We start from the raw sequence: 24,926 nt of genomic DNA on the forward strand, positions 1-24,926 counted from the left end.
TTACAAACTTTACCACCTCAATATTCTTCATAACAGATGACAACAAAACATTGCAAGAAATACACACTTAAATTTGGCCACATCAAGATATCTATAGCATACCACCTCCATAACACAACACAAAGTACAATATCAGAAATACACAGTTTTATCTTATTCACAATCAGCACTGAATTTACATGACATAATTACTGAAGTAAATTAGTTGGTACAACGACCTTACTATGAAACATAACATTCATACTTTCTCTGTCCCTTGGCACACGCTAAACTCAAATGTACATATATACACAATATCTTATTAGCTTGAATATATGCTGTATAACCCGTTACACCATCTCAAAGTGATTTGTAGTGATTGATTGAATTTGAAGTTAAATACCACTATACCTCGCCAAACTCGCTGATAACTTTGGTGACAAGTTCATTGTTTGTTATTATACATTGTAACCATACTCACGTTATATTCAGCTAGGTATAATGGCTTAGCACTTCATAGCAGACTTATATAACATATAATGATACCTAAGCCTGTACTGTAGTATGTTCCAACCGGACGTCCATCGACGAGACAAATCTCCAAGAGACAGACACAAGCATTATTCGTTGGGACTAATCCTAAACATTGCATACTTAAAATAGGACAACCAGCCAGTCACAACATTTCCACTAAAACCAACGTTCCAGCAAACCAACCATAAACTAAACTCTTCAAGTCACATGATTTTCTCTGTCCTATCTAATCAGCATCTTCCATTTCCATCACATATGGCATGCCATTTTCAAAATTGTGATGCTCAACACTGGCGTACTGACACCTTGAAAACTGTTAGGAGACACGCCATGTTGGACAAACCAACATCTTACCCAACTTTCTCTATATTTAGTTCTCTTGCTTAAAAAAGATTTCCCACTTTTGGCTACAGAATGCCACCCATTTAACACAGAGTTCTCCTAATGACTAAATGTTTGATACATTAATAAATTCATATAGTATTCCTACAATTAAATAAATTATACCGACAATACAAAAAAATACATAACCTATAACTGGCATAAATATTGTCGTAAATACAAAAATTGACTTAACGTGGGGATGGAATTTTGTACGATTTCAGTCCCATTTTTTTCTTATGTGGGTAGGTTTCAGTTCTCTTCCTGACGGACTTATTTCTTTCTGGGTAAGTTCATTTCTGTGTTTTGGCACATGTTACATCTTGTTTCCATTGATGCTCTCACGGCCCATACTTATAGACATGATATTGTATAAGCTTTTGGGCTTATGCCGTGTCAAGAAAATAAGGTGAAATTCCTTACGTTTCGCAGAGAACTGTGCTCTGCATCATAAGAAGAAAATCGTGACTGTCCACGAGAAAGGCTTCTTGAAGTATATAGGAAAATATTTAAAATTTTATTTCCACCTATTCAATACAATACAAGATGTTGGCATTTATGTTAAAACATTTTTCAAATGTGAGATATGTTTCGCCTCTTACTGTGAGGCATCTTCAGTCACTAATCAAAACCTTATAACTTTTGTCAGATAACGTTTCAAACATTCTACATCTATTATAAAAATGTTCATGAAACAACTAAAAATCTAATATAATGATGTACTCATGTGTAGATCTCTTGATGAATAGGGCGTCATTAGATGGCACAATAGTACAGATGATGGCTTGAAGCCTTAGTCAATATTAGATTGACATAGTGGAAAGTATATAAAATCATTTCATTGAAAATATGCAATACATTTAAATGATACTAAAATAGTATGTTCTTAGGTGTTACATTTAAAAATGGAGGTATCATATAATTATAAGTGACAGTTGATGGCTTAAGGCCGTAGTCAGAGTTTGAAGCATAGGTAAAATAACATGTTAATATATGGTAAATGAATATGAAAAAGATTACATTAATGAATATAAAATGTAAAGGAAAAAGATTCCAAATGCTGGGCAATTGTTATTGACATCAGCGTATAATTGCCCGTAATGTTTAATGGTCAACAGTTCATAGGTTGTTCAGCGAGATTGTGTTGACACGAAGTTTAGAGTTGGCTTAAATTTATTTTGAGTCATCTGAGTATGTTTGTAGAAATGAGGATGAGCAGTTATTCTCTATGTTGATAAGATTTTGACACGAAGGTTGAATGGCTGTTGTTTTGATAACTGATTGACAATATATTTTAAAACGTTGATATTGGAAAATTTTGTATTATAGACTAATGTTGTGCGAGTTTGATGGTGCTGTTGAAATAATGTTGTTGATTAGTTGGTTCTGAAATGAAGAAAAAACAGTTAATTTTGACGAGAATGAAAGAAACTTGGGAAGGTTATGTTCAAGTGTTGATGGAGAGAGGATGTTGGTGCTTACCTATGGTGTTGCTGGCCCGTTTGACTTGTGTGAATCGTTGTCGGGATACTAGTGGTCACTAACGTTTTTACTCCGTGTGTTGTATGCATTTTCATCACTTGTAAAGGCTTCTTGCCCACAAGAAAGGCTTGTTTAAGAAGCCTTTCTCGTGGACAGTCGAGATTTTCTTCTGATGACGCAGAGCACAGTTCTCTGCGAAACGTAAAGAATGTCGCCCTATTTTCTTGAAGAGGCACAAGCCCAAAAGCCTATACAGTATCATGTCTATATCTTGTTTGTTTACCCTGTCCATCCTTCTTTCTCGTAATACCTGTGGCGTTTGGCGAGTGTTGTGCCATGGCTGAAATGTGGGGTTACGTTGTATCATTGTCTCCGAAAACTTTGAAAGTTGTTAGTTGGACGTAAAGTCATTAACATTGTTTAGAGAAAACTTTTACATATTTTCTTATTGTTAATGTTGAAACTGTGTTAGTATGTTGTTATTCATTACTTTGGATTGCGTTATGCTGTCTTATAACAATTTTTTTGTATTTTTCAGGTTTCAGCTTGGGGTGGTTATGTCTTCATAATCAACCTCATTCCTCTTCACGTGTTTACTCTATTGTTGATGGGACGTTACTCAGATAGACTCTTCACCAGCTATACAACTTTCTATATTCTAGGGTTGCTTCTTAGCATGCAAATACCATTTGTGGGTTTTCAGCCCATTCGTACGAGTGAGCACATGGCTGCAACAGGTTGGTCAAAATGTTAACTACATCATTTTGGAAGTACTGTGAATAACAGAACGTTACTAATTTCCTGATTATTTTTAGAAATATATTGTTCATAACACCAAAATAATTACACTTCAAACCAGTTTACTAGATATCTAAACCTTGTGATGTAATGTGTACTGTGTTTTCTTGAATTAAATCTTCATTACACTAATGGTTTACATTCCATTAAATACTAGTTTAAATGAAATCCAGGATATTTTGTTGAAGTACAGCCTTTGTCTCTTGAACAGTTGCTGAGAAGTGCCCCATTCCTGATGAATATGAATGTGCACCATTTTTAAGCGTGATATGCAAATGTGCACCCTCAATATTTTTTAACGTTCAGATATTTCTTCCAGACAAATTAAACCTTAGCTTGCGGAACATGTTGGTGTTTATTTTTAAGAAAATTTCCTCACACTCTGGCCTTTACCCGAACACTCAAAATAAAAGCTCTTTCAGGCATCATTGAGCCATAAAGAATCTTTGGCCTCCTTGGTTATAAGTTTTATTTTTCTGTCAATATTAACACCACACACTTCATAAACAGCACAATTGTGTAGTTTTCAGTTTGTTACGTATTTCCTTGTCTTTTAATTTAATTTCTTTACCATTTCAGGTGTATTTGCTTTGTTAATGGCAATGGCAATATTGAGATATATCCAGACAGTTCTTTCCAAGGATGAATTCAAGTATTTTTTTGCTGTGTCAGCATTACTAGCTGCTGCACTTGTGTTCTTCACAGTCGTAGCACTAACATACGCTGGAATTATAGCTCCATGGAGTGGAAGGCAAGAACATTTATCCTTTGCATTTTTCTGATTTTGTTCTATACTTGATAAGAATGATAATTACATATTTTTACACATTTTCAGGTTTTACTCCCTGTGGGATACGGGATATGCCAAAATACATATTCCCATAATTGCTTCAGTTTCAGAACATCAGCCTACTACTTGGTTCTCGTTCTTCTTTGATCTACACATCTTAGTGTGTACATTTCCTGTTGGCTTATGGTATTGCATTAAAAGCATCAACGATGAGAGAGTATTTGGTAAGTCCATGTTCCATCTGTTTTTAAGTCTTACTAAACATGTTGGGTGGATGATGAACGCTCCATGGCATTGTAGAACATGATATTAAATCTTTTGGTTAGTTTACTTTGTACTTCCATACCAGAGAAGTGGTCATGTCATAGAAATAAGTATACAATTTATCCTTCATAGCTTATCATACCGAACCAATCTTAATTGTTTAGAAGAATAACTGGTCCTCAAAGAGTATCTAACCATGGTTACTCGGAGGGCATCCTGAGTGTATTTTGTCACATTCACCCTTAGCAGGTACTGATTTGATAACTTATTTCAAGTCCCAAGGCACTTTTCATTATTTTACCAGTCATTATTGCTGTATACTTCATGAACACGCTTCATAATTCAGAATATTGGACATTGTGCAGACAATGAAATTGCGAGGACTTATAACCCTGCTGTTTTTAGGCTGTAAATGTAACTGTACATAAATAATGCATAACTCTGTCATAACTGTGCGAGTTGGCCGTGCGGTTAGGGGCGCACAATTGTGAGCTTGCATTCGGGGAAATAGTGGATTCAAACCACACTGTTGGCAGCCTTGAAGATTGTTTTCTGCAGTTTCCCATTTCCACACCAGACAAATATTGGGGTTGAACCTTAATTAAAGCCACTGCCGCATAATTCCCACTCCTAGCGCTTTCCTATCCTACTGTCACCATAAGACCTATCTGGGTCAGTGTGATATAAAGCAATATTTGTAAAAGAAACAAATACCGGGTGAGTTGGCTGTTCGCTTAGGGGCACGCAGCTGTGAGATTGCATCCAGGAGATAGTGGGTTAACTGTGCGAGTTGGCCGTGAGGTTAGGGGCGCACAATTGTGACCTTGCATTCAGGGAAATAGTGGATTCAAACCACACTGTCGGCAGCCCTGAAGATGGTTTTCTGAGGTTTCCCATTTTCACACTAGGCAAATGCTGGGGCTGTACCTGACTTAAGGCCACGGCCGCTTCCGTCTTATTCCTAGGCATTTCCTGTCCCATCATCACCATAAGACCTATCTGTGTCGGTGCGACTTAAAACAAATAGAAAAAAAAAATTTTTGTCATGGAATTTTTCACCCACAACTATATTGTGTTCCACAACAGCAGTGAGCGTGGTAACGATGAAAATCATTAATATGGCTTTTACCCTGCTCCTTGGAAAGAATCAACTGACTATAATAAGTAAAGAAAATGGTGAAAACTATTATGCGAATATGTGCCATAAGATATAGGAAGGCAAGAAGAATACATATACAAAAGGAAGAACACAAATGATAGGCCAGTATGACGAGAGGAAGCAAGAGAAAGGAGCAAGAACAGACATAAATACACAAAAGGACAAGGATAAATGCCATCTCTTCACATAGTTTAACAAGAAAGCCATATTTTCCAGTGTTAACTAAAAAGCTTTAGTCATATCTTCACACAGTCCCAACTTCTCTTATTCATCCCATTTCTTCGAGATCCTATGGGAATTTTTTTTAAGTCGTTGAAGAAACCAAGCGGGAAAAGAAAGAGGAGTTGTTGGGAGCATTGTTAAACTTGCTATTTTTACAGTCTAGTTGAGGTGTTTTGCAGAATGGATGAAAGGAGAGCTCATCTATGAGTTGAGCAGAGTGTATATGGAATTTGTCCTTCTCCTTGTGTTTCCCCTTTTTGTCCTTGTCCCTCCTTCATGTTGTTTACTTTGAAAACACAAGTCTGTCATGTTTTTGCTTGTGTTTATTCCTCCTATCCTCCTTAGCTTCCTAACTTGAATGATTTACAATGAGCACAATAAGCTACAGGTAGGCATTACATTTCCTTGTTCTGTTCGTTCGCACAGCAACTAATAATCAGTATAGCCTCATAACTATACAGAATGATTCTTTTACCTTTGTAATGTTTGGGGCCATGATAACAGAGTAGCATAGTACTGACTTCTCTGCCAGGCTGAGTGGCTCATACGGCTGAGACGCTGGCCTTCTGATCCCAACTTGGTAGGTTCTATCCTGGCTCAGTCCATTGGTATTTAAAGGTGCTCAAATACGCCGGCCTCATGTCGGTATAGGTTTACGGGCACGTAAAAGAACTCCTGCGGGACTAAATTCCGGCACCTCGGTGTCTCCGAAAACCGTAAATGTAGTTAGTGGGACGTAAAACAAATAACAGTATTACTGACTTCTCTCCAAGCTTGCAGCAGTTCCAATCCTGGCCTATACATGTGGGATTTTAGAAAAGAAAAGTCACATCCCTGTGGTTCAGATTTCACATAAAACTGGAGGTTTTTAAGAAGGAAGCCATACTTTCAAGTGTCAATTCAGTTAAATGTAACTTAAAAGCTGTTCAGTCTGTCGAACACAGGTTAAATATACAGTAGAAGTCCGCTATAGCGAGTACGGCATATAACGAGAACTCCGTTATAGCGACGACTTTTTTCTGTCCCTTCAAAATTCCTATATTAAACTGTGTATCGTTCTTTGGTTACAGCGAGAACCCTATCACTGGCGCATCCGTTATTATGAGCGATTAAGCGCGAGCGATTTTTTCCGTTACCGATATTTATGCACCCCATCGATGATATTGCATGCGATCGATTACCTTCGGAGTCGTTTCGTCGCTATGTGCACTAGCTATTTCTCTCGCCGACATTCGAAGGCGATGTCGGAGTCGATCAGTAATATCCGTCGACAGTTGTTCCGTAAAGAAAATTCGAAATGAAAGAGAACATATTTTCGTAATAAATGCGTAAATAATGTGTCCGATAACGGTTGTTAACTCGTTAAAATTAAGGCTGACTAAACGACCGCTTAATTTTGAGGCTAAATACTGCAATTAAGAGTGGGATGCACCTTGAGATATGGCGGAGTGCTTAATTGATTTCAGAGGTTACGGTAGTTTATATTTTGTCACATCTGGTTAAATTATAGAAAGGCTATTATGAAAATGTATAGCGAGAAAGGTATAATTTCTCTACTGGCGCTTGAAGTGTGTTTTCATCATACGTATATTACAGTTAAGTTCGGATACTTTACTCTGTTTGAATAAGAAAACAAACATTTGCAACAAAATGCTATCGATCATCTTCGGTACGGTATAGTTTTCTCACTTTGTGCATTTGCGAGCTCTCTCGTTGACATTCAAAGGCGATGTTGGAGTTTATTAGTAATACCCAGTGACTGCTGTTCTCTAAGGAAAATTCGAAATGAAAGAGGAAAACACGTTTTCGTAATAAATGCGTAAATAACGTGGCCGATAGCAGTTGTTAACTCGTTAAAAATAAAGACTGAAGTAAACGGTATCTTAATTTTAATATTATATATGGAAATTAAGTAAGAATGTGATACACATCAAGATATGGCAGGGTACATCACTGATTTCAGAGGATATTTCATATCTTCTGGCGTCTAGTTACGGCTATTTACATGTAAATTTTTCGCGAGGAGGTTATTTCTCTACATGCGTTTCAAATATGTTTTCATGATAGGCTACATATACGGTTAGGTTAGGTGAGGCTGTTTGAAGAAGAAAGCTGAGGTGTTTGCCACAGAAATCTCTGGAGTGATGCCGTATTTCTCCGAATCCAAGACTTTTTTTTTTTCTTTCTTCTCAGAATCTCATGCGAAAACTCAAGGGTTGTTGCATTCGCGGCCTAACAGTAAGCTAATGGATACCCCTGGCAACTACCGTGGTAACCACACTGCTTCTTTTCACTCGCGCACAGAACTCGTTGACAATAAACGACCGCCTCTTTACTACACATCGCTAGCCGCGACAACCGGTTGTACAGAGCCTGTGTGTTTCTCAAATCTGCAGAATGACATCAAAGCATGCGACCCTTCGAATTCTTAGAAAAGCCATGGCTACTCAGTGGCAGAGTCATAACACGTCTGTTGTACTTGATGCTTAGTGAAATTAAGGTTTATAGACAGCAGGAATATTTTCGTGATGGATAGTCGTATTGTAAAGATACGTGGAAAAGGTATTGCCGGCAAATTTTCAACGGGTTCTAGTCGATATTATGATGCCAATTATAAGTTAATGTTTATTAAACACACGGAAATGTAGAATAATTGTGCAGCCGCAAGAAAATACGGCATAGGCCTAACTAAAGTCAATATTTGGTGTTAGCGTGAAGACAAAGAGCTAAAAAAATGCGTATTGTACAAAAAATGCATTTAGTGGTCCGCAACAAGAACGCTGTAAAGAAGTCGAAGATGAAATTGTGAGGTATGTGCACGAAAAACGCAAGGGCGGAATGGCCATACCGTGGCGCAATAAACTCGTTCGTTGACTTTCAGCGTTCGCGATTAGGCCTATACATCGCTAGCCGCTGAATTTGGCCGAACCCGGCAAGCGAGACGTGCGTGTAGCGGCAGCCGGTTATATCTGACGCTGCGTAAAAGTAACAGTTTTTTAGACAGCAAGAATAATTTCCTGATGGATCGTTGTATTGTAGAGACGCATGGAATAGCCATTGCCGGAAAATTTTCAACGAGTTCTCTTCGGTATTATGATGCCAATGTTGAGTTAATGGTCCTTAAACCAGCGGAAATAAATAATTGTGCAGCCGCCATAAATAAAGAACTACGGCGTGACGAAAGTAAATGTTCGGCGTCTAAAAATGCGTAGGCCTACTGTAAGACAAGGCATTCATATGATTTTACAAACTTCTTTTTGAGCCTGATTTAAATTTTTTGAAGGAAAAAGTGGGGTTCATCTTGGATTCGGAGATATACGGTACTATATTTTTTTCAGAATGAAATTAAACATACACTTTCACGTATTATCGGATTACGAAAAATAACAAATAAGTAAGCCGTAGTGTGGATATCATATACGGAAACGCAAGTTTTGAACAAACTGATTGCCATTTCATACCGATTTTAAAGTGCATGAAGGGTTTTTCGACTTTTATAAAAAATCGGATACGACAATCCGTTATAGCGAGTAAATTTTTCGCTGTTATGAATTCTCGCTAGAACGGACTTCTACTGTATATATCGTACTAAAACATACCGGTATAAAGTACACATTATTAAACAAGGGATTCTTTGTCTATTAGTGTGTATTTTAACCCCTTGTTTAATGTTTTTTTTTTTCTTTCTTTCTTTTACAGGTATGTTGTATAATATTTATATTTTACCTTCAATCAATCACTACTGATCAGCATTTAGGACAGTCGGCCAGGTGGCAGATTCCCTGTCTGTTGTTTTCCTAGCCTTTCTCTTAAATGATTGCAAAGAAATCAGAAATTTATTGAACATCTCTCTTGGTAAGTTATTTCAATCCCTAACTTCATTCCTATAAACAAATATTTGTCCCAATTTGTCCCCTTGAATTCCAGCTTTATCTTCATATTCTGATCTTCCCTACCTTTCAAGACTACACTCAAACTTATTCGTCTACTGATGTCATTCCAGGCAATCTCTCCACTGACAGCTTGGAGCATACCACTTTTAATACCAATATAAATGATCCGTTATTGGACATTATAAATTTACTACAAACCATTATTCTCGTCATTATTCCGTATTGAAGAATAGCTAATCACAAGGTTTATACAAGGAGTAATTTTAATACCACCTATTCAATACAATTTATTCCACTATTGTGTGGTTAAATACACATGGAAATTACCAGAAATTTGAAGGGTACATGTTTTGCCCACTGTTTATTGGGCATCATCAGCCTCAATCAATCTTAAAACACACATGGTCTAAGGTGTTATAATAATTTACATAAAACGTATTGAAGAATACAGAAGTAGTCCGATATAGCAAGTACGGCATATAACGAGAACTCCGTTATAGCGACGACTTTTTTTCTGTCCCTTCAAAATTCCTACATTAAACTGTGTATCGTCCTTCGGTTACAGCGAGAACCCTATCACTGGCGCATCCGTTATTACGAGCGATTAAGCGCTTGCGATTTTTTCCGTTACCGATATTTATGCACCCCAGCGATTATATTGCATGCGATCGATTACCTTCGGCATCGTTTTCTCGCTATGTGCACTAGCGATTTCTCTCGTCAACATTTGAAGCAGATGTCGGAGTCGATTAGTAATACCCGTCGACAGCTGTTCCGTAAAGTAAATTCGAAATGAAGAACATATTTTCGTAATAAATGCGTAAATAATGTGTCCGCTAACGGTTGTTAACTCGTTAAAAATTAAGGCCGACTAAACGACCGCTTAATTTTGAGGCTAAATACTGCAATTAAGAGTGGGATACACCTCGAGATATGGCAGAGTGCTTAATTGATTTCAGAGGTTAGTTTATATTTTGTCGCGTCTGGTTAAATTACGGTAAGGCTATTATGAAAATTTATAGCGAGAAAGTTATACTTTCTCTATTGGCGCTTTAAGTGTGTTTTCATCATATGTATAGTACGGTTAAGTTAGGATACGTGACGCTGTTTGAATAAGAAAACTGAAACGTTTGCAACAAAATGCGATCGATCATCTTCGGTACAGTATAGTTTTCTCACTTTGTGCATTTGCGAGCTCTCTCGTTGACATTCAAAGGCGATGTTGGAGTCGATTAGTAATACCCATCGACTGCTGTTCTCTAAAGAAAATTCGAAATGAAAGAGGATAACACGTTTTAATAATAAATGCGTAAATAAGGTGGCCGATAGCAGTTGTTAACTCGCTAAAATTAAAGACTGAAATAAACGATATCTTAATTTTAATGTTATATATGGGAATTAAGTAAGAATGTGATGCACCTCAAGATATGGCAGGGTACATCACTGATTTCAGAGGATATTTCGTATCTTCTGGCGTCTAGTTACGGCTATTTATTGTAATTTTTTCGCGAGGAGGTTATTTCTCTATATAAGTTTCAAATATGTTTTCATGATAGGCTACATATACGGTTAGGTTAGGTGACGCTGTTTGAAGAAGAAAGCTGAGGTGTTTGCCACAGAAATCTCTGGAGTGATACCGCATTTCTCCGAATCAAAGACTTTTTTTTTTCTTTCTTCTCAGAATCTCATGCGAAAACTCAAGGGTTGTTGCATTCGTGGCCTAACAGTAAGTTAATGGATACCACTGGCAACTACCGCGGTAACCACACTGCTTCTTTTCACACTCGCACAGAACTCATTGACAATGAACGACCGCCTCTTTACTACACATCGCTAGCCGCAACAACCGGTTGTACAGTGCCTGTGTGTTTCTCGAATCTGCAGAATGGCGTCAAAACATGCGACCCTTCGAATTCTTAGAAAAGCCATGGCTACTCAGTGACAGTGTCATAACGCGTCTATTGTACATGACGCTTAGTAAAATTAAGGTTTATAGACAGCAGGAATATTTTCGTAATAGATAGTCGTACTGTAAAGATAGTGGAAAAGGTATTGCCGGCAATTTGTCAACGGGTTCTAGTCGATATTATAGTGCCAATTTTAAGTTAATGTTTATTAAACACTCGGAAATGTAGAGTAATTGTGCAGCTGCAAGAAAATACGGCATAGGCCTAACTAAAGTCAATATTTGGCGTTAGCGTGAAGACAAAGAGCTAAAAAAATGCGTACTGTACAAAAAATGCATTCAGTGGTCCGCAACAAGGACGCTTTAAAGAAGTGGAAGATGAAATTGTGAGGTATGTGCACGAAAAACGCAAGGGCGGAATGGCCATACCGTGGCGCAATAAACCCGTTTGTTGACTTTCAACGTTCGCGATTAGGCCAATACATCGCTAGCCGCTGAATTTGGCCGAACCCGACAAGCGAGACGTGCGTGTAGCGGTAGCCGGTTATATCTGACGCTGCGTAATAAAAGTAACAGTTTTATAGACAGCAGGAATAATTTCCTGATGGATCGTTGTACTGTAGAGACGCATGGAATAGGTATTACCGGAAAATTTTCAACAAGTTCTTTTCGGTATTATGATGCCAATGTTAAGTTAATGGTCCTCAAACCCGTGGAAATAAAGAATAATTGAGCAGCCACAAAAAAAAAAGGAAAGAAATACGGCTTGACGAAAGTCAATGTTCGGCGTCTAAAAATGCGTAGGCCTACTGTAAAACAAGGCATTCATATGATTTTACAAACTTCTTGTTGAGCCTGATATAAATTTTTTGAAGGATTCGGAGAAATACGGTACTATTTTTTTTTTTTTCAGAATGAAATTAAACACTTTTTAACGTAGTATCGGATTACAAAAAATAACAAACAAGTAAGCCGTAGTGTGTATATCATCTGCAGAAACGCAAGTTTTGAACAAACTGATTGCCGTTTCATGCCGATTTTAATGTGCATGAAGGGTTTTCCGACTTTTATACAAAAATCGGATATAACGACTATCCGTTATAGCGACTAAATTATTCGCTGTTATGGATTCTCGCTATAACGGACTTCACATGTAATAAATATCATTTTTGGTCCGTATTGATGATATTAGATTGAAATAATAACATAATAACATAATAACTTAATGTTATTATTTCAAAATAACGGACTTCTACTGTATTTACAAGTGTTAATACTGTGGATGCTAAATGTTTACAGTACAAAAATATTGAATAAAACAGAACTTATGCTAAAATCACTTTCAGAAATTGAAACGTTTGTCTAAAAGTAATTGTCACACATTGTTTTTTAAAAATTAATCTATGTCTGACACTGAAATGGATCTTTTTGATAAAAAGCTGGAAAAATATATATTACATTTGGAAAACAGAATATCAAAAATAAGGTGTCACAGGACAAATTACTCCTTGTATAAACTTCGTGATCATTATAAATTTTCTGTCTAACTCATTCGTGGTTGCCAGCGTTTCACCCCCGTGTGCTAAGTTGGGCTCATCAGTTGGTACTTAGCACACCCACCAAGACACATGGCTAGTGCATACCGTGGAGGCCACTGCGAAGGCTAGTTGGGGCCACCGGCACTACCAATGCATTATGGGAGACATTGTCTCATTACCAAAAATTGATGCCTGCTTGGCCATCAGATGATATAGATGTTGATGTTTAAATTATATCAGTGTTTACACAGAAAAAGATACCAACTCCCAGATCAACTAAAAAACGATAGCTGCTGTAGAAACGACAAAATAGTTCACCATCAACCACAACATTTTTGATGTGTTATTTAGTTTAAAGTGTAGATATGTTATTTCAGACTTCATAGACTTCATCAGTAGTTTAAATTAAGACTATAAATTGTCATCAGTGATTATATCATTATTGGTTATATATGCTGCTTATGTCTTCCAATGTGGCTGAAGATGACCCAATATATATGAAGTCGAAACTAGTCTCTGTTTTATAAGACAATATACAAACTAATAGTATTGAATAGGTGGACCCTTCCTACCCTTTGATAGTGATCAATTGTCAATACGGACCATAATGATATTCATAACTTATGATCCCTATGGTAATCAACATCTATATCAACATACCACTTAGTCGAGCAGCTCGTCTCCTTTCTCCCAAGTCTTCCCAGCCCAAACTTTGCAACATTTTTGTAACGCTACTCTCTTGTCGAAAATCACCCAGAACAAATCGAGCTGCTTTTCTTTGGATTTTTTCCAGTTCTTGAATCATGTAATCCTGGTGAGGGTACCATACAATGAAACCATACTGTAGTTGTGGTCTTGCCAGAGACTTCTATGGCCTCTCCTTTACAACCTTACTACAACCCCTGAATACCCTCATAACCATGTGCAGAGATCTGTACCCTTTATTAAAAATCATATTTATGTGATCATCCCAATGAAGATCTTCACTTATATTAACACCTAGGTAGTTACAATGATCCCCAAAAGGAACTTTCATGCCATAAATGCAGTAATAAAAACTGAGAGAACTTTTATTTGTGAAACTCTCAACCTGACTTTTGACCCCGTTTATCATCATACCATTGCTTGCTGTCCATCTCACAGCATTATCCAAGTCATTTTGCAGTTGCTCACAACCTTCTCTGATATCTGTGTGTTCAGCAGACTGAAGAGCTTTTAAGTTACATATGATGACAATATCAGCAGTCATATAAAACTGCTGATTCACTTTTCTTTCTCCTTCGTAAATAAATAAATAATCATAATTTTGTGAGAGTATTGCCAGCCCTGTGTAGACCGTGTAACGAGAGTGGGTGGCTTCTGCTGTGTGTGGTAAACTGCATGTTGTTGTGGTGGAGGATAGTAGTACAACTGGTGTGCAAGTTGCTGAAATGATACAGATGTTGATTCCCATAGGGAACTGAAATGTTGCTGAAATGTTAACGACAGCAAAAATATCCAGTGTGCAAGCCAAGGAAATTAACAATTCAAGATAAAGATCCTTCAACCCAGGCAGGAATGTAATCCACAGACTGAAGGCCTAAGCTCTGATCATTCAGCCTTCGAGCCAGATTGTGTATTAATAGGACAGTGTAGCTTGTATAGTAATTTTACTATTTAGTAGAACTAGTTATTCGTATATGAGAGAGATAATTACTGAAATGTGTTCATGCAAACCATAAGTTTTAACCTAAAAAGGTATTTTATGCCTTACTACTCGTGGAACACTTTAAAGAATTATTAATATTTTGTCACATAATAATTATCTTAAGATTCAGATTACAGACATGGAGCAGTATTTACCATCCTGTTATAATATGCTTTTCATCACATTACCTTGAAACAGAGTATAAAATTACAAAAATCTTGAAACTTTCTGTGATTCCACACGATGCAAAGAAACCATGGTCTTACAAAGCACAATTCTTTCAGAACATGTGCACCTTCAAAAAATGCATTCCAGCTTCCTCAGGCTCCTGGTTGCTTCCAGTAATGATGGTGATGATTTCTGTAACCCATAATACTCAACAATGCAACAAAAAAAACCAAACAAAAAAAAAAGAATTGGAAGAAAGATGTGGAAAGGACTCTAACAAAGGAAAGGAGAGTGGAGGGTGGATGCGGTTTTACATTACACTCAGGAAAATACGGTTCCATTGAAAATCTCAATGAACAAATTGAAAACTTGTTTAATTAATTTAAAACTGTGTGGTAAAGTAATAATATAGGATATTGGAGAAAGATTTTAAAGAAAATTGATTGTTGAAACTTCATTTGTAGAAAAATGAAACTTGCAAGATCCATGTTTTTCATCCTTGATCAGGCATATTAATTGTCCAAACTCTTTTTAAGTTAAAGAAATGCCGCTAAATTCGCCACACTCCTTGGTGTAGTAAGAAACCTTAACAGTAATAAAGTTTTTAACTGCTTACTATATTACCATAAATTTTCACACACTTTTGGTATTATAATAATAATAATAATAATAATAATAATAATAATAATGGCGTGTGGCCTCCGTAGAGGCCTGGTGAAGATCTTTTGAGTTGACGCCATATAGGAGACTTGCGCATCTGTGAGGATGGGGCCCTATCAATGATGAATTCTAGTGGTGAAGTCTGCACACACACACCCTGTCCCTGAACCATCGGAATTAACTTACGAAGGTTAAACTGTAGTGCCAAATACGATCTAATCGTGCCATCAATTTCCTTAAGATTGCTCTCTTGTTATAATTCACGGAATATTGTAAGTATGTCATGGCCAATTAGAGGATTCGTGTACCTTTTCTCAACCATGTGGGTTATGTCGGCCATGGAATTAGACAAATGTATATTTTCTGAAGAACTATCCATGACAAATATGAACAATAAATGGTGTCGATTAGTAAGTAACGTGAGGAAGAAGCACAGAGTTTTTGATGGAATGTGATGCTGTAAAATGTATTCTGCTTAAAAGGCGCACAAACTGAAAAGCAACTCGTAGCTTTTGAAAATCAAAAGTACAGTATTTTAGTTAGAAACGTTTGCTATTTTAAAAAAGTGTAAAAGTGTTCACTCTTTTCTTAAATAAAACTTCATCTTTAATATAGAAAAGGAACAAGCAGATACATCACATTTTTTAAAATGTCAGCTGGGTAAAGAATGCATTTTCAGGTGAATTTTAGGCAATTTATGTATGGGAATCTTAAATTTTGGCTGGCACCCAAAGGGTTCAAGTCCCCAACTAGGCCGGGTATCGAACCTGGGACCCCACTGAATCAAAGGCCTGCACGCCTGGACACTTTTGGTATAGAAACCAACTTATCCACAGGTTTATCTTAATGATTACACTTTTCAGTCCAATAAAACCTCTTGTTCATTGTTAAAACCAATTTGGAATTATTATTATTATTATTATTATTATTATTATTATTATTATTATTATTATTATTATTATTATTATTATTTAGAATGGTTCATGGCGTGGGTTACTGTGTCACGTCCTAGTTTGTGAACGTGGGCAAAAGTCGGGATACCAGTTGCTGCAAAATGAGAGCGGGCATCCCGGACATATTTTTATTTTATTTTTTTTTATTTTTTTTTATTTTTTTTTTTTTGCTAGGGGCTTTACGTCGCGCCGACACAGATAGGTCTTATGGCGACGATGGGATAGGAAAGGCCTAGGAGTTGGAAGGAAGCGGCCGTGGCCTTAATTAAGGTACAGCCCCAGCATATGGACATATTCTGAGTCATGGCCCTGCTCTTGCTCAGGCGGCTAGGACTATACAATCCAGTCATGGTCCTTAACCCGTTAGAAGAGAGATCCTCACTTGAACTGTGTAAGTAGGGTAACATCCTGCTTTACGAATTTACAAAGCTCAGAACATTTTAAGCAAGCCTCGGACCTATGAGAGTAGCCAAGTCCCACTCCCATTTGACAGGCGAGGGACTCCTTGGAAACAACTTGGAGAACGAAATGGAATTTGATGGGGAGTTAACAAAGAAGGGATTGGAGATTATAAAGTGTATTTGACAGGTGTTAAAAAGGGAAGGACAGAGTGTAGGGTAGGGCTGTTCATCAGGAATACTATTCCACGCAACATAGTTCCTGTTAGGCACGCGAATGATGTGAGTGGATTTGGCAGTTCGAGGAATTAGGACGAGAATTGTCTCAGCGTATTCACCGTGCGAGGGTGCGCATGAGGATGAAGTTGACAAGATTTATGAAGTATTGAGTGACACCATAGTCAGGGTCAACAGCAAGGATAGAATAGTGCTAATGAGCGATTTCAATTCGAGAGTTGGATATAGAACTGAAGGATACGAAAGGGTGATTGGTAAATATGGGTAAGATATGGAAGCTAATGGGAATGGGAAGAGTTTGCTGGACTTCTGTGCTAGTATGGGTTTAGCAGTTATGAATACATTCTTCAAGCATAAGGCTATTCACCGCTGCACATGGGAGGCTAGGGGTACCAAATTCGTAATAGATTATATCTTAACAGGCTTCAAATTCACAAAATCTATTAGGAATGTACAGGTTTTCCGGGGATTTTTCGATGATACAGACCTCTATCTGATCTGTAGTGAACTAAGTATCTCTAGGCCTAGGATAGAGAAAGTGAAATCTTTCTGCAAACAATAAGTGTAGAAAATCTCCAGGACGAGGGCATTAGACAGAAGTACATGGATATGATTAGTGAGAAGTTCCGAACAGTGGACAGTAATCAGGTTCTGGATATAGAAAGAGAATGGGTGGCATACAAGTATGCTGTAGTAGAAACAGCAAGGGAATGCATAGGAGCAACCATGTGTAAAGATGGGAAAAAGAGAATATCTTGGTGGATTTATGAAGTAAGAGCAGCTTGTAAACTTAAAAAGAAGGCTTATCAGAAATGGCTCAAAGCAAGGGCTGATGCAGACGGGAAATTGTGCGTAGATGAAGGAAACAGAGCAAAACAAATACTTGTTGAATCCAAAAAGAAGTCTTAGCAGGATTTTGGTAACAATCTGCAGGAATAAAGAATCTTACAAAGGGAGGTAAAAAAGGAAATAAATAGTGTTTAGGGTAATTCCGGTGAACTCGTCGTAGATCCCAGGGAATTGCTGGAGAGGTGGAGGGAATACTTTGAAAATCTTCCTGGTGGTGTCGCAAACAACCAAGCCCATGGTGAGGAGGAAAATTTTGTTGGTGAAATTACGTTTGAGGAAGTGGAAAAGGTGCAAAATAAATTCCATTGTCATAAAGCAGCACGAAGAGATGAAATCAGACCTGAAATGGTGAAGTATAGTGGGAAGGCAGGGATGAAATGGCTTCATAGATTAATAAGATTAGCATGGAGTGTTAGGATACCTTCTGATTGGACAAAAGCAGTAATTGCACCTTTCTATAAGCAAGGGAACAGGAAGGATTGCAACAGGTATAGAGGTGACTACCGAATTATCAACACGAAATCAAACAGAGGAAATGCAGGAGTTGGTTTAATAATGAGTAAGAAAATAGGGCAGCGGGTAAGCTACTACGACCAGCATAGTGAAAGAATTATTGTCGTCAAGATAGACACCAGACCAATGCCCACCACAATAGTGCAGGTCTATATGCCTACTAGTTCAGCGGATGATGAAGAAATCGAATGAATATATGAGGAGATAGAAGATTTAATACAATATGTAAAAGGTGACGAGAATCTAATTGTGATGGGAGACTGGAATGCAGTGGTAGGCCAAGGAAGAGAAGGTAGTACAGTAGGAGAATTTGGATTGGAACAAAGGAACGAAAGAGGAAGTCGGCTGGTTGAATTCTGCACTGATCATAATTTAGTCCTTACCAATACTTGGTTCAAACACCAAAAACGACGGCTGTATACGTGGACGAGACCTGGAGACACTGGAAGGTATCAAATAGACTTCATTATGATTAGGCAGAGATTCAGAAACCAGGTGTTGGATTGCAAAACTTTCCCAGGAGCAGACGTGGACTCTGACCACAACTTGTTGGTCATGAAATGCCATCTGAAGTTGAAGAAATTGAAGAAAGGAAAGAATGCAAAAAGATGGGATCTAGACAAGTTGAAAGAAAAGAGTGTGAGGGATTGTTTTAAGGAAAATGTTGCACAACGACTAAATGAAAAGGCTAAAGGAAACACTATAGAGGAAGAGTGGAGAGTCATGAAAAATGAGGTCAGTAGGGCTGCTGAAGAAATGTTAGGAAGGAAGAAAAGATCAACTAAGAATCAGTGGATAACTGAGGAGATACTAGACCTGATTGATGAACGACGAAAATACAAGAATGCTAGAAATGAAGAGGGCAGAAAAGAATACAGGCGATTAAAGAATGAAGTGGATAGAAAGTGCAAGGTAGCTAAGGAAGAATGGCTGAAGGAGAAATGCAAGGATGTCGAAGGCTATATGGTCCTGGGAAAGGTAGATGCTGCATACAGGAGAATCAAGGAAACCTTTGGAGAAAGGAAATCTAGGTGTATGAATATTAAGAGCTCAGATGGAAAACCACTTCTAGGGAAAGAAGACAAAGCAGAAAGATGGCAGGAGCATATCCAACAGTTGTATCACGGTAAAGATGTAGATAATTTGGTTCTGGAACATGAAGAGGCTGTTGATGCTGATGAAATGGGAGACCCAATTTTGAGGTCAGAGTTTGACAGAGCTGTGAGAGACCTCAATAGGAACAAGGCACCTGGAATTGATGACATTCCCTCTGAATTACTGACTGCCTTAGGCGAAACCAGCATGGCAAGGTTATTTCATTTAGTGTGCAAGATGTATGAGACAGGAGAAGTCCCATCCGATTTTCGGAAGAATGTTGTTATACCTATTCCCAAGAAAGCCGGTGCTGACAGGTGTGAAAACTACCGCACCATTAGTTTAGTGTCTCATGCTTGCAAAATTTTAACACGTATTATTTACAGAAGAATGGAAAAACAAGCTGAAGCTGAGTTGGGAGAAGATCAATTTGGCTTCAGAAGAAATGTAGGAACACGTGAAGCAATCCTGACTTTACGTCTGATCTTAGAGGATCGAATCAAGAAGGACAAGCCCACATACATGGCATTCGTAGATCTAGAAAAGGCATTCGATAATGTTGATTGGACCAAGCTATTTATGATTCTGAAGATGATAGGGATCAGATACCGAGAACGAAGAATTATCTACAATCTGTATAAAAATCAGTCTGCACTGATAAGAATCGAGGGCTTTGAAAAAGAAGCAGCAATCCAGAAAGGAGTGAGGCAAGGCTGCAGTTTGTCCCCTCTCCTTTTCAATGTTTACATAGAACAGGCAGTAAAGGAAATCAAAGAGAAATTTGGAAAGGGAATCGCAGTCCAAGGAGAAGAAATCAAAACCTTGAGATTTGCCGATGATATTGTTATTTTATCTGAGACTGCAGAAGATCTCGAAGTTGCTGAATGGTATGGATGAAGTCTTGGGTAAGGAGTACAAGATGAAAATAAATAAGTCCAAAACAAAAGTAATGGAGTGCAGTCGAACGAAGGCAGGTGATGCAGGAAATATTAGATTAGGAAATGAAGTCTTAAAGGAAGTAGATGAATATTGTTACTTGGGTAGTAAAATAACTAACGATGGCAGAAGTAAGGAGGACATAAAATGCAGACTAGCACAAGCAAGGAAGAGCTTTCTTAAGAAAAGAAATTTGCTCACTTCAAACATTGATATCGGAATTAGAAAGATGTTTTTGAAGACTTTCGTGTGGAGTTGGCATTGTATGGAAGTGAAACATGGACGATAACTGGCTCAGAAAGAAAGAGAATAGAAGCTTTTGAAATGTGGTGTTACAGAAGAATGCTGAAGGTGAGATGGATAGATCGAATCACGAATGAAGAGATACTGAATCGAATTGGTGAGAGGAGATCAATTTGGCTAAATTTGACGAGAAGAAGAGATAGAATGATAGGACACATCTTAAGACACCCAGGGCTTGTTCAGTTGGTTTTTGAAGGAAGTGTAGTGGGTAAGAACGGTAGGGGTAGACCAAGGTATGAATATGACAAGCAGATTAGAGCAGATGTAGGATGCAATAGTTACGTAGAAATGAAAAGGTTAGCACAGGATAGGGTGGCATGGAGAGCTGCATCAAACAAGTCTATGGACTGATGACTCAAACAGCAACAACATAGAGGTATCTCATTGATTAGTATACCAGGCAAAGTAGCATCTTGGAAGGGAGGTTGCGATCAGTGGTTGAGAGGAAGTTAGGTGAAAACCAGTGTGGTTCCAGACCACAGAGGGGCTGTCAGGTTCCGAATTTTAGTATGCTCCAGGTAACTGAAAAATGCTACAAGAGGAATAGATGTTTGTTTCGTTGATCTATAGAAAGCATATGAGAGGGTACCGTTGAGAAGATGTTCGCCAAACTGGGGGACTATGGGATTAAGGGTAGATTATTAAAATCAATCCAAGGCATTTATGTTGACAGTCGGGCTGCAGTGAGAATTGATGGTAGAAAGAGTTCTTGGTTCGGGGTACTTACAGGGGTTAGACAAGTCTGTAATCATTCATCTTTGTTGCCCATAGTTTACATGGATCATCTGCTGAAAGTTATAAAGTGGCAGGAAGGGATTCAGTTAGGTGAAAATATAAGCAGTCTCTCCTATGCTGACGACTTTGTCTTAATGGCAGATTGTACCGAAAGCTTGCTTGGAACTTGAAATAGGTGCAATGAATATGGTATGAAAATTAGGCTTTAGAAGACTAAATTGTTATCAGTAGGTAAGAAATCCAGGAGAATTGAATGCCAGATTGGTGATACAAAGCTGGAACAGGTAGATAATTTCAAGTATTTAGGATGTGTGCTCTCCCAGGATGGTAATATAGTGAGATTGAATCAAGATGCAGTAAAGCTAATGCAGTGAGTTCGCAGTTGTGATCAACAGTATTCTGTAAGAAGGAAGTTAGTTTCGTCTGGGAGCAATCTTTACATTGGTCTGTTTTTAGACCAACTTTGCTTTAAGGGAACGAAAGCTGGGTGAGCTCAGGATATCTTATTCATAAGTTAGAAGGAACAGACACGAAAGTAGGAAGAATGATTGCTGGTACAAACAGGTGGGAACAGTGGCAGGAGGGCTCTCGGAATGAGGTGATTAAGGCCAAGTTAGGAATGAACTCAATGGATGAAGCTGTAAACATAAACTGGCTTTGATGATGTCATGTGAGGCGAATGGAGGAAGATAGGGTACTTAGGAGAATAATGGACTCTGTCATGCAGGGTAAGAGAAATAGAGGGAGACCAAGACGATGATGGTTAGACTCAGTTTCTAACGATTTAAAGATAAGGGGTATAGAACTAAATGAGGCCACAGCACTAGTTGCAAATGGAGGATTGTGGCGACGTGTAGTAAATTGACAGAGGCTTGCAGACTGGTGAAAGGCATAACGGTCTATAATTATGATGTATGTTTGTTATTGTTTAGTCACTAACCATTACACCTTCAATTACTGGTAATTTGCGATTAATAATAATCGCAGTGAAAACAGAAATGTATAGGGAGGATCTTGAAAAACTTCCAGAACTTCAGGAAAACAGAAGGTAACTAATACTTAACAATGAATAAGATTAATTTAAGTTAACTCTTTCCTGCGGATTGCGTAGTAAAGCGTACTGGAGTCGCACATTGTCTCCCGCGGGTTGCGTTGTAAAGCGTACTCGACTTTCAAACCGTCTTCCTCTCCCATCTGTCTGCTAAACATATAACTTTTTGGAACCAGTGAATTCCCTACGCTTCCGAGATACTACTGGCATGCACGGAATCCTAAAAGTGTTCTTTTATACGTTTTCTTAGATATAACAGACAGCTGACTGACTGTAAACACATTGCAGCAACATGGCTGCTCACAACCCATTGAATGCAGAGAATATTTGTTACAAATTAGATCAATATGTTGACAAATGGAATGGTAATGAGTTTGAAGTTGTAGGTATGATAATAAAAATTGTATGGGAAGCATTTGGGACAGGATATGAATCTGAGGGAAATCGAAATACGGCACCGGACAGGAAGTGTTCATTCAGGTACCGTCTCCTTTTAAAATATTAGGCCTACTTGTAAAAACATAATTATCAGTTTTAATTCTTCAGTTAATTCTGTTTCGGACTATGAGCCTCTACTTAATTACATAATAGCCTATTCCAGCTAATGTCACTTTATCTTCCAATCCCATTCAGTCAAAAATTGTTTATAGTTCAAATATCCAAGAGGAAGTACGATTTGCAATCTAAATACCTTCATCCGACTGATCCCGAACATGAAATAAATTGGGAGATTCAGGGTGAATACCTGCATTCTCTGCATTACCAAGAAAATAGGAGCCCCATCATGTCCAGCAATTTAGACTGACTTCAAGAACAAGCAATTTAACATTATGCACCATATTGGATGCTTCCTGATGTATCATTCTGAACAGGGGAGGGGGTGTCTTGCGTGTAATTAGGTGCTCTCATTGTATCATTTTAGAATAACTATAGTGTATTTTCCATTGTTACAAAATTTGAAAGTATTATCTTAAGTAGTTTTTACAGAATAAATTACTTAGTGAAGGTACTCCACAACTATACCTGACAAGCAAATTATTACTCTAGGTTTTGCCCGACAGTGAGTCAAAGATATTCCGTGAGAAAGGGTTAAAATACATTTTTAAAGTGATAACACCAGAAAAAATTAAGTAATTAACCCAAAAAATTAATTAGCACCAGAAAAATCCCAAATAATTAGTTTAGAATAAAATACATTAACAGATGTTTCCCATGAACATATGAATTCACTTCCCCAGGATAATTAAATTTCATGAACTATGAGATGCCCATCATAAGATTATGTAATCTCTTACAGAACCAACATCAGTGGTACGTGTTGGAAGGAAAGACAAAAGAAAAACTAAGGAACAAAGGTGACATGGTTGATCTAAATAAATAGAAATTACAAACTAACCAAAGGCAAAGGAAAATTGGATTGTTAAAACACAAATCTCTTTGGTTTCCATGAAGAAGCTTCACCAGGAAGTTTACAAGAATGTACAATTAAAATTGTAACTACCATATTTACTAATGTATTAGACCCCCTTGCGTTTTTTGAGACAAAGGAAATGAAAAGATTAAATCTTGCATTAAAGACCCTCCCCCCTCCAGCATAATTAGTCAGAGAAGAACAATTATTCCACTTCGGAGCGGGTACAAGCTTTACTGCAGCTCCTGTGACATCGCACAAATTTGTGAATAGTTTCATCTCTACTACCTGTGCAATGCAAATGCGTCAGTCATGCGGTACATCTGTGTTTTGTAGTTAAGAAATGTTCGCCTCCGCAGCATAGGCCTACTGCAGCTCTGATGATGTTGCACAAATAGGTGAATAGTTTCATGTCTAACCCATGCATTGCAAGCACGCATCTGTCTTGCTGTAAGGACTGTTTTTAGTAATTAAGAAAGTCCACCAACGTAATGGTTAGCACAATTATCTGCCATTCTTGGGGGCCTGAGTTCGATTCCCGGTACCTTACTGCCAGAGATTTAAGAATGGCGGGAAGGTTGATATGCGGTATAAATGGTACATTCAGCTCCCCTCCATGGGGGGTGCCTAGAAAGAGTTGCACCACCTCGGAATGAGGAAACGAGTTTACTTTAGTTAAGAAATATTTATGGTTGTTGCTATTAATATAGCAGGCAAGATCATTAACAAAGTGATCATTTAGTATCTCGTAACTCAGGCTAATTTGCATAATTTTAGGAGAGAAGTAGGTTTAAAATGTGATAAAAACAATCCAATCATAACGATTGTTTCATTCGCCAACGTACCTAACAAATAATAATGTTACTGATTTTGCGCCCCATTAAGTACTTCCACAATTTTCGGAGAGGCCAAACAAAACATACTATGTGTTAATAAAAGCATCAGTCGTACAAAATTAAACATCATGATCATAAAATGCATTAC

At 37.8% G+C, this 24,926-nt stretch overlaps 1 protein-coding gene across 1 annotated transcript in view; it reads left to right on the forward strand.

Moving 5' to 3' along the window:
- The window catches only part of Stt3B (catalytic subunit 3B of the oligosaccharyltransferase complex), a 518,075-nt gene that overhangs the window by 84,281 nt on the left and 408,868 nt on the right, over positions 1-24,926 (forward strand). Inside the window, exons 5-7 of the mRNA XM_067140186.2 lie at positions 2,915-3,113; positions 3,754-3,925; positions 4,010-4,188. Of these exons, the coding sequence (XP_066996287.1) occupies positions 2,915-3,113; positions 3,754-3,925; positions 4,010-4,188 (550 nt within the window). The remainder of the gene's footprint in view (positions 1-2,914; positions 3,114-3,753; positions 3,926-4,009; positions 4,189-24,926) is intronic.

The sequence above is a fragment of the Anabrus simplex genome, chromosome 2 (assembly GCF_040414725.1).
Source record: "Anabrus simplex isolate iqAnaSimp1 chromosome 2, ASM4041472v1, whole genome shotgun sequence".
NCBI lineage: Eukaryota > Metazoa > Arthropoda > Insecta > Orthoptera > Tettigoniidae > Anabrus > Anabrus simplex.